The sequence below is a fragment of the Amia ocellicauda genome, chromosome 9 (genome assembly GCF_036373705.1).
Source record: "Amia ocellicauda isolate fAmiCal2 chromosome 9, fAmiCal2.hap1, whole genome shotgun sequence".
Classification (NCBI taxonomy): Eukaryota; Metazoa; Chordata; class Actinopteri; order Amiiformes; family Amiidae; genus Amia; species Amia ocellicauda.
In genome coordinates, this window is record NC_089858.1 from 9,529,998 (window position 1) to 9,541,562 (window position 11,565).

At 39.9% G+C, this 11,565-nt stretch overlaps 1 protein-coding gene across 2 annotated transcripts; it reads right to left on the reverse strand.

The window, feature by feature from the left end:
* Positions 1 to 115: 115 nt before the first annotated feature.
* Positions 116 to 11,279, reverse strand: inpp5e (inositol polyphosphate-5-phosphatase E). Of its 2 annotated transcripts, XM_066713029.1 has the most exons (11): positions 11,098 to 11,279; positions 8,408 to 9,584; positions 7,484 to 7,607; positions 7,257 to 7,354; positions 7,031 to 7,155; positions 6,399 to 6,518; positions 5,816 to 5,923; positions 5,367 to 5,528; positions 4,898 to 5,013; positions 4,456 to 4,592; positions 116 to 4,326 (listed from the first exon to the last, which is right to left on the reverse strand). In XM_066713029.1, exons 2-11 carry the CDS (start codon positions 9,259 to 9,261, stop codon positions 4,194 to 4,196), a joined length of 1,977 nt encoding a protein of 658 aa, XP_066569126.1. In that variant the 5' UTR covers positions 9,262 to 9,584; positions 11,098 to 11,279; the 3' UTR covers positions 116 to 4,193. The 2 variants fall into 2 exon arrangements, with proteins under 2 accessions (XP_066569126.1, XP_066569125.1); XM_066713028.1 differs by having other exon boundaries at positions 8,408 to 11,279.
* Positions 11,280 to 11,565: the final 286 nt, after the last annotated feature.

Consider the following 11,565-nt stretch of genomic DNA (forward strand, 5'->3'; position numbering starts at 1 on the left):
TTCTGAACAATTATTGGGTTTGGAATTTGTGACCGATGAGACCTAGCTCTCTTCATATATGCTTTAGAAATGTGTGTAAAATATGGTTAAAAGGGAAAAGACAAGATACATTCCATATAGTTTTGCTTTTATACAGATTCAAAATAGCATAACTTTCATATTTACAAAGTGGACAAAGAAATCCTCACAAAAGTTGAATGCAAAACTGGCAAAGTCACAAGCAATGTGTAAATATAAAATAAAAAGTATAACAAAATACACATTTAAAAGAGACCCTGAGGCAGTTTTGTACAAGGTACACAGGCACTTGACATTACTGCTAGACAGAGAACACAGAGACTAAAAGCAATACATAAGAAATGAATGTTCATTTGCACTGTTTTTCCCCCACACATAGTGCATGAGAATCATATACTGTATATATGCAAGAATGAAGACAAACACACATTATATATATATAGACACCAAAATGAAGAGGAGCACAACCATAAAACCCTTTTATCGAACATGATGCAGATGAAGTGTTTGTCAGGGTGCTCATCAGATACACAGTGCACTTTTGAGTAGTAATGCACTAAGAAATACATTGAGTCTGTCCTAATTGGCTCTTATTGCTCTTAACAAATTACACCAAAGGCATGGAAAAAGGTTTCATTCAAATGATACTAACTACAACTGTACCCACATTTACTGATTCAAGTCAACCATACAGGCTCTTTTTAAGGCAATTAACCATTTTCATCTGATGGCTATCCTCCCCCCCAGTTGTGCCAGAAGTATGGCATTGATAATCACATATAAAATGTAAACTGGTAAAACGTTAAAGCTGAGGATAATGAACAAAACAAATACTGGGGTCTCATTTAAATGAACTTGCACTCTAAGCTGGACCTTTACCTAAGCTTTCACAATGCTGTGCATTTCTTTCCAGCTAAAGGCAGTTTGTAACTTACTGCTGTTCTGTGATACAGTCTAAAGATGTTTAAAAATCCCTTCAAAGTACAGATCTGATCAGTTCTAAGGATGCAGTATTTTCATTTTGTTTTGTTATTTATGTATTTGAATTGTCTTTGAAAAGTGTATGCCAATGATTCTGTTTTAGAACAGGATGAGAATGAGCTACAGCCTCTATTGCCTTCCCAAAAATTCCCAAGATTCCCAAATGACATCAGAAATAAATAGAATATATAAATTAGCTATACATTTAAAGCTCCACTATACAGTAGATCTGTTGGTCCTCTATTGAATAATGGAAAATCATGTCAAAATACATTACAGATACTGTACCTTGCGAAAGTATTCACCCCCTTGGCATTTTTCCTATTTTGTTGCCTTACAACCTGGACTTAAAATTGATTTTGTGGGGGTTTGTATCATTTGATTTACACAACATGCCTACCACTTTGAAGATGCAAAATATTTTGTATTGTGAAACAAGACATAAGACAAAAAAACAGATCCAGCTGATCCAAACTGATCCAGCTCCTTCAAGTTGGATGGGTTCCGCTGGTATACAGCAATCTTTTAGTCATACCACAGATACTCAATTGGATTGAGGTCTGGGCTTTGACTAGGCCATTCCAAGACATTTAAATGTTTCCCCTTAAACCACTTGAGTGTTGCTTTAGCAGTAAGCTTAGGGTCATTGTCCTGCTGGAAAGTGAACCTCCATTCCAGTCTCAAATCTCTGGAAGACTGAAACAGGTTTTCCTCAAGAGTTTCCCAGCATTTAGCGCAATCCATCATTCCTTCAATTCTGACCCGTTTCCCAGTCCCTGCCGATGAAAAACACCCCCACAGCATGATGCTGCCACCACCATGCTTCACTGTGGGGATGGTGTTCTCGGGGTGTTGAGAGGTGTTGGGTTTGCGTCAGACATAGCGTTTTCCTTGATGGCCAAAAAGCTCAATTTTAATCTCATCTGACCAGAGTTCCTTCTTCCACATGTTTGTGGAGTCTCCCACATGCCTTTTGGCAAACCGCAAACATATTTGCTTATTTTTGTTCTTTAAGCAATGGCTTTTTCCTGTCCACTCTTCCATAAAGCCCAGCTCTGTGGAGTGTATGGCTTAAAGTGGTAATGTGGACAGATACTCCAGTCTCCGCTGTGGAGCTTTCAAGCTCCTTCAGGGTTATCTTTGGTCTCTTTGTTGACTCTCTGATTAATGCCTTCCTTGCCTGGTCCATGACTTTTTGTGGGGGCCCTCTCTAGGAAGGTTTGTTGTGGTGCCATAGTCTTTCCATTTTTTAATAATGGATTCAATGGTGTTCTGTGGGATGTTCAAAGTTTCGGATATTTTTTTATAACCCAACCCTGATCTGTACTTTTCCACAACTTTGCCCTTGAACTGTTTGGAGAGCTCCTTGGTCTTCATGGTGCCGCTTGCTTGGTGGGGCCCCTTGCTCAGTGGTGTTGCAAACTCGGGGCCTTTCAGAACAGGTGTAGATATACTGAGATCATGTGACAGATCATGTGACACTGCACACAGGTGGACTTTATTTAATTAATTGTGTGACTTCTGAAGGTAATTGGTTGCACCAGATCCTATTTAGGGGCTTCATAGCAAAGGGGGTGAATACATATGCATTTTTTAGAATTTTTTTAAAACCAGTTATTATTTCATTTCACTTCACCAATTTGGACTATTTTGTGTATGTCCATTACATTAAATCCAAATAAAAATCAATTTAAATCACAGGTTGTAATGCAACAAAATAGGAAAAACGCCAAGGGGGATGAATACTTTTACAAGGCACTGTACTTGCGTTCCCTTCCCACTTTCTGGAGAATACTATTGTAAAAGTATCACTGACCTTGTGCAAGCACTTCTGTTGGCTGAAACATTATGAAACAGGAGCTGGATGAACAAAATTCATTTGGCCAATAATGTACATACATTCATAATACTGTTGCACCTGTAAGAAAAAAGCTAAGATCTGACAAAATAACAAATTTATCAATATAAAACTCAACAGCTAGTTCATTGCACTTTTACAAAAAACAAAAAACATTTACCACATAAAATTATATACACCGATCAGCCATAAAATTATGACCACTGACAGGTGAAGTGAATAACACTGATAATCTCGTTATCATGGCACCTGTCGGTGGGATAAATTAGGCAGCAAGTGAACATTTTGTCTTCAAAGTTGATGTGTTAGAAGCAGGAAAAATGGGCAAGCGAAAGGATCTGAGCGACTTTGACAAGGGCCAAATTGTGATGGCTAGACGACTGGGTCAGAGCATCTCCAAAACTGCAGCTCTTGTGGGGTGTTCCCGGTCTGCAGTGGTCAGTACCTATCAAAAGTGGACCAAGGAAGGAAAAGCGGTGAACTGGCGACAGGGTCATGGGTGGCCAAGGCTCATTGATGCACGTGGGGAATGAAGGCTGGCCCGTGTGGTCCGATCCAACAGACGAGGTACTGTAGCTCAAATTGCTGAAAAAGTGAATGCTGGTTCTGATAGAAAGGTGTCAGAACACACAGTGCATTGCAGTTTGTTGCGTATGGGGCTGCGTAGCCGCAGACCAGTCAGGGTGCCCATGCTGACCCCTGTCCACTGCCGAAAGCGCCTACAATGGGCGCATGAGCATCAGAACTGGACCACGGAGCAATGGAAGAAGGTGGCCTGGTCTGATGAATCACGAGTTCAAGGTGTTGACTTGGCCTCCAAATTCCCCAGATCTCAATCCTATCGAGCATCTGTGGGATGTGCTGGACAAACAAGTCCGATCCATGGAGGCCCCACCTCGCAACTTACAGGACTTAAAGGATCTGCTGCTAATGTCTTGGTGCCAGATACCACAGCACACCTTTAGAGGTCTAGTGGAGTCCATGCCTCGACGGGTCAGGGCTGTTTTGGCGGCAAAAGGGTGACCTACACAATATTAAGCAGGTGGTCATAATGTTATGGCTGATCGGTGTACATTCTAATCAGTTTACCAAAGAAGACAATCAAAAGAAATATTCAGATTACATATGTAATCCCCTTTAGTTACTACAGAACTGTTTAAAAATAGTCCAGTCTTTGTTCTCCTCTTTTTTTTTTTGTACAGAACATGATATCCCTTCCAATTCATCCTGTCTTTTTCTCGTGAACTCTTTTGCACACTTGAACAAAAGGACCCCTGTCATGTCTTTAGTGTAAAAGTGCAGGTTCTTGCCGTGCAGTGTTACCTTTCCTTGTCCCTCAGGATACAGAACACACTGCACTGGTCTTCTGATTCTTCAAAGCCTCCCTCCGTTTCAGTTCCCTGGTGATCCTCCTGTGGATGCCTTCCAGATACAGGTGTCTGTCAAACTGACCAGCACCCAAAGGAATGCTGCAGAACAAACACAAACCATTGCCTTGCTGTGCTCCTGCCCACTATTTACTAGAAAGTCTTCATTGCAAATGAAATAGCATTTAATGATATGAGGAAAATAAAGCTGTGACTCATGTGTTCACTTACCTGTCTCTTCCTGGCCGCACTTTCACCTGAAACACAGCGAGCACCGGCCTGTGATCTGAGGTTTTGATGGTAGAGCAGCAGGTATACTTCATAACCTTAATGTCATCTTTCTGACGGCTTTTATACAAAACACGGTCCTTTGGGACAGAGAATTAAATACACTGAACAAGGTTGTGAACAGATTAAAATAATTCACCTAATTTAGAACACTGAAGAACAACAAAGTCAGGAGCAAGCTTTATATTCAACTGCACTTTAGTGTATGAAAAGTAGACTGTGAGTGAGCAATTAACTGGTAAAACAATTATTAAATTGAGCATATAGGACTAAGAACTGCAAAGAGGTGCTTGAGATTTTACATTTCATATGTGGACTGTATGTGGACTTTAAGTGCTTGGATATGAACATAGTAGGAAAAACAAGATACACACAATTTACTTACTGTGTACGATGGTGTTCTTTGCTTTCCAGTGCTATCATATGTGTCACATCCGACATCAAACTTGTATGTTGGGAGAAACTGAATAGGTGCTTCTTGGAAACCTTTGAAAATGGACCCTGCAGGAGAGGAATTGGTATAACAGTGGTAAGTGGCTCCCATTAACTTATTTTTCTCATAATTATTCATGTAGTACAACCCTTTCCTTTGGAGCACTATACTATTAGCTGTGTTTAATCCAGTTCTTCAGCTACATGTGCACTGAGCAGTTGAAAATCTTCATTCATAAAAACAAATGCACATTATACAAATAAAACATCTAAGATATACTTAAGGCATGACACATTTTGAGTTTCCAAAGTAACAATTCATGTAATATTCTTTGTAAAAAAAACAATGTGTTGAATGATTTGAATCTCCTGCCTACAGATCTGATCAACATATTGAAAAAAGCACTCAAATCCAAATTCACCATCTTTCATTTCTTTGAGGAGCTGGTCATACTGCAGAAGTCCACTCATGTCGGAGCCCAGGTCCTGTTTCAGAATTGACTCCACTCCTACACGGTCTTTACTCAGACGGAAATTAAAATCCCCAAACCAGAAAACCTCATCAAATCGGGATGTAACATCAGCTACAAATACAAAAACAAGTTTTTGTAAAAACACTTTCACTTAAAACAAACAAAAAAACACCTGTAATACTGATTTAGTACTCAGCACAACAAGATCAACTATGCTACAAAAAATTATAAATATAAGTGAGTGTATGTAGCCTAAATGAAATAAAAGCGAATTCCAAGAAGTTATTAAGCTTGTGATTTGAATTTACAGTTGAAAATACATTGGTCTTAGAAATGCATAGGTTTTCCTACTTAACTCTCTAAATATTTGCAAAACATGCAACAAGAAAAGTACTCACAGGAATTTGAGCGGTACGGGTTGGTATCAGGAAGCACTTTGGGAAGAGCTAGAGCCTCAATGATCTTATTGTAGTCCAGGATCCTTTCATAGACCTTGGAGTCTCCAGCTGAAGACAATAGGGCAGTTAGAGGATCAGGAATGGAGAGTGCTAATAGAAGCTCAGTTCACTAGAAAGTTATATGAATTGTAATCATAGCTCATCAACTTAAAACTTACATATATGCCAACATAACCTAACCGGAAGAACCATGACTAAGAACGGGTGATATATGATATAAAAAGGACACTCTCAAACCGTAGTCCAGCTGCAAAACTGATTATACTAGTTACACACTGATGCAACTTACATATTCTAGCCCTGCATAGAGTGTAGGCAGCAACAAAATTTAGATTTTCCTTCCATTATCAACACGTCAAATATGTATCATATTTAGTTTGTACTTGAGGTACACCTGCAGTCTTTTAGTGCACCGAGGGAGACGGCGTTTATGGGTTAGACACAATGTAAATATTTACAGAGAGAGAGAAAGAGAGAGCTCTGCTTTTCAAGTGGTGCCCAACAGTACAGCTGTTACACTCACAGGTGAAGTGGGATGTGATGAAGAGGAAGGACGTGCCGAAGAATGTAAACCCCACTCCCACGGCGCCTTTCGTTTTGATCTGAGAGATGATCCGCGTTGTAACTGTGGCATGTTCAACTTCTGCAGGACAGAGCAAAGAAACATAGCTTTGGTAAAGGGCAGTGACTAAGGATATAAGTGTGTAATTACACATACATCACTATGGGAGTAAAGAGGTGGCTAACAACCAGCCCTACATTCCACTACATAGGTCCTCAACAATCCAATCCTTACAGATCTGATTACACAGATTATCCACCACATAATAAAGGAGCCATATTTACACACCCTTTTGTCAGTGAATAAATACTTTGTTTAGCAAGTGCAATGTAGCCTTTGACATGTGTTATCAGGAAGCTACAACACAATCCCTAAAGAGTGGAAAAGTGGGAAAGAACTGTTCTTAAGCAGATATTATTGATCATATTGACTCTCATGGTTATATGACTGTATGGTTATTGTCCTGGTTTGCTTTTACATTTGTAAAAGCACTCTGTGACAACCTGTTGTTAAGTTTGCTATCAATTGAGATTTCATCTGGGGAGGCACAACAATATCCCCTGGACACTTTGAAATGGAGATACAATGCAGACCTGAGCAGAACCAGATGAGATCCCTCCTGATAAAGATGGTGAGGTACAGCACACCATGCGCGGCTGCATACAGCATGACGTAATACGGCCCCAGCGTCTCCTGCAGGCGGACCTCCCATTCTCTCCTGGGGTGTTGGCATAACAACATTATAGTTACAGATGCTTTGCAAAGAGCTATCGATCCTTTGATATATGTTCAACAACTTTGTTTCTTTTGGCTCAGTACCTGTCAGAGCAGCCTTCCTGAATGCCTATGATGTAGAAGTCTTGTGCAAACTCAGAGTCCGAGGGGAGCAAAAGATCATCCAGATTAGTAGGTAGTTCCTATGGAATAAATGTCAAAGCACAGTGTATTATCAGTTATCACTACAATCCATCGACACTTTAAAGGTTTGCATATCTTGAACATGTGGTTCACTCCGATTGATCGGCCTATGTGAGCCCGTAACACACCTGTTCGCCCTGCATGTTCCAGGTAGCAATGTATATTCCTATCCTTCTGTCGGGAAAGTACCGATCCAGCTCTTCTGCTCCTAGCAATGCACCATGGCCCATAACACTGCCTTCCAGGAAGCTCCTGCAGCAAACCGAGTGTCCATATGAGCAGACGGGGAAGAACGACAGAAGTCAGATAATTCAGCAGGGATGATATTTATTAGAAATACAATATCGACTTGTAATAGAAAGTCAACTCAGTTTTTTTTTTTTTTTAATCCATTCCAATATTTTACATATTTTGTAAATATGCAAGATGCACCTTTTTTGTGCATATTCCCACCACCCCCATAAGTAGTGCTTCTTAATCTAGTTTTATAGTACAATTGTACATATTAGTGTACCTGTTCACATTTACCCAGCTGTTATTCTACAGTGACCCATGTCAGGGTTATTAAAAAGACTGCTGCTGAACAAGCAGCCCTAATCATCCTCAGCCTAATTAGATAGTTTTCCTAATCACAACACTCCACAGACATGGAGTTACACATTTAACAGCTAGCACCATGGGTTTAAATAATCTCTGCTACCAAGAACAACCCACAACGACCTGTAAGACTGCATATAATGGTCAAATCAAAGCAGCTAATTATCTACTGAACTGCAGGCCTTTATATATAACTTATGTATCAACCACTTTCCATTCCAACACATTCCACTTTAAAGATTGATAATTTAGGCTCCTACCAAGTTGAATGAGCACCACTATTCAAATGCTTCAGCATTCAACATTCTTCACTGTGTAATACAATAAGGACTCCCAAAACCCAAATCTGCATGCACTGCTACACAGAGCACAGTAAGCCGACGCATTGTTGTACAGGTTTGGAATTAAGCAAACCGTCAGTGACATGAAATAAAGGAGGAAAGAAAAAGCCTTACCGATTCCGTACATCCTTGGGCCGAATGGGACTGAGCACACTGAGCGTAGACTTCATGGAGTTGAAGGAGGTGCAATCCGACACCATACTGTCCAAAAGCCTGCTGTCGCTGAGGTTACTTTGCTGCCTTTCGTAGCCCCCCCTTGCCATCAAGGTGTAATCCACACAATCCTGGTCTATCCTATTAGCTGTCCTTAAGGAAGTGGAAGCCATGTTGTGCACCACAGCAGGCAGAGGTCTGACAGGCTGCAAAGGGGACAGTTTGGTTTTCAAAGACCCTGCCATCTGGCTTTGGGTGTCGCCCATATAGGGATTGGAGCTCCGTTTCCCTGGGTCTGAATGGCTGCTGCTACTGTTTCTAGCTTCAGGGGGCAGGACATCTCTGGAGCTGCTGCTGTGAAGACTGCTGGAAGAGGCCTGCCTGTCCTGAAGGGCCAAGGTGCTATTTGCTACAGGGTGGCCAATCATATCGTCCTGGAGGGAGTCTGTTGAAGATCCAGTCCCTGTTGGGTCAGTTAGACTTTCCTGACTGGTTTTAATCTTCCTCCTTCTCAGTTTCGCTTCCTTCGAGGAGCTCTTGGCTGAGGTGGCTCGCCCACAAGGTTTTGGAAGTACGGGCGGTCTGGGTATATAAGGACTGTCCTTCAGCATGACCTCTGGACCACTCTCATCTGGTGGAAACCTCAAGGTGTCGTTCAGAAAGCTGTAGCTTCCGTTTAATTCCTCCTCTGTGTCCTGCTCCTGCTTCCTCTCACCCTTGCCGAAGCCCTCCTGCTCATCAGCTTCCAGGGTTCCCAAAGAACTGACGCCATTCAGGGGGTAAGGTGGTACACCGCTCGGAAAGGTCATTCTCATTTCCTGAACTGCCTTGTTGCTGTCAGAGTTACCTCAACCCGTCGGCATGGCTTTGCAGTAAAATCATGAATTCTCACAAACAAGGTTTTTTCATAAAAGACAGGTTTTTATTTTTATTTTGTATTGGCTACATGACAGGGAAGTCAGCAGAGGAGGGCTATGAATGATTCATAATCCTGTGTAAAATATTGATAACTTTTACTGCGCTGGTGGTTGTAATTAGTGAAGAAGCTTTGCAGAACTAACAAGGTGTCCCAGAAACTTTCAACTTATTTGTGTCTGCCACTGGCTCTCATACTTTCCTCAGTCTGTCAATTATTTGCCTACAAATGACAAAAGCAAGACCAATGATGAAGACTCAAGACAATTCTTGAAATTACAGATAGTATGATTAAGCTATTTTTTTCTAATTGAATCAGTTATGAAAACATTTACTTTATACTAATTTCAACACACCTAGACTTTGCATTTATCTTTCCAAGCATTGTTATGTTCATGCTGTAACACTGAATGTATTCACACATCTTAGTTAGCTAAACAAAGTGTTGCTAACCGATTGTGTGATGTGCAAAGAAGTAATAATACATATTTGTTTAGTCTTTATTTCCTCCTGCAAAAAGCACATGGCATCATGTCAGCGTCAGCTAAAAATGTCATACTGGCTGTAAATATACAAAAATCCAAAACTGTTTCCCTACTTTTCAAATCAATGTATCCGATATGTCCCTAATAGAAAACATACCTCTAAATGGCTTAGTGTGGCGTTATGTCATTGAGCAATAGCACTCGGCAAATGTTTTATATATTGTACCTTTTCAATTAATGCCACTCATGTTTTACTACGAATACATCAAATCCCAGGATCAGTGTTGATTTTCGTGCAATTGCGTGAAGAAAATGAACGTTTTCTTTCTTAGGCAATACTAACTGGAAGAAACCTTAGATTAAAATGACTTGGGAGACATTATACTGCTGCATTATTATTCATGTCATTTATTCTCATACGAGTGCTATGCGTCTTTTCTTTAATTGGCTAGTATTAAGAAATTATGTCATCAGTGATGAAACAAATGTCTCTCCTTTGACTGTCTCGTGTCTTCATTTTAATTAACAAGGTAATCATTTCCTACAACTTGTATAAAGTTAGGTGACAGAAAATCTTCCAAAATCATTGTGGTTAGGGATGCTACTGTTAAAAAAGATGGAATCCCATTAGCTTCCCGTTACAAGACATAGAGAATTATTAAATTAATTCGTCAATCGGTATAAAAATAAGTTGTAATTTAACAAACAAAGACTTAAAATACATAGACTTAATACTGACTGGCTAACTACTGTTGAGTACAGAATAAAAACAAAAAATAAGCGCAGTTTTCTAGAGGTAATATTACAAATATAAGCTGATTATATTTAAAGTAAATATTAAAAATACAACATATATACGCATTTTGTACATTATAAACTCCATGTGTAACGGGTTACAGCAATCATGCACTAACTATATCACTACATTAATAAGTAAATACAAATAAAACCTCAGTAACTAATACCTCAGCCTAAACTATAGGCTATGAAATAATACATCGATTCTAATCAGCCTAAATACGGCGATCATTTGTTCACCGGCTACATTTCTGTATGCTGCTCATACTAGTTTTCAACAAAAACAAATCTGTTAGTGTTGTGTAAAGGAATCGATAACGACCACAAACCCGGTAATATCCAGATAAACAGCGTCTCTAACTGAAGTTTTGTGATTCCCGAGTTTCAGAATACAAACTTTTACTCGAAGTGTCATGAAATGTAAAAGCAATGAATTGAAATCCGTGTAAATACCTTCTCTGACTCGAGCTCCACCTGGCTGCTTCCTTAGCAACAAGCAGCTTCGTTACCAAGAAGTGATGCAGTAAGGGGGCGGGCTCTTTACGTCACATCCGGGCGGGCTGCCTTCGATTGCTGCAGCTCAGCGCCCCCTTTCGTCTGGAGGAGAGATCATCCCCTTACCAGTTACCCTAAGTGCTGTAAGTGTAACCAATATATATTAAACTGTTTGGAATTATTTATTTGATTTGGTTTATTATTCTTCTTGGAGTAAACTCCCTAAATAGAATTGGGCAGTGTTAATCTGGATTTTTAACCCCTGAATCACATTTTCTTGACTGTCCTCACTGTAGTTGGTAGACAGTTATTTGAGAATGATACAAAAAGGAAAGTTATCAATTGTTTATTTATAGGGTTTAAATGTATTCCGGATTTATATTGTTTAATACGTTATATTTTGGTCAACAGATCTAGGTATATTGC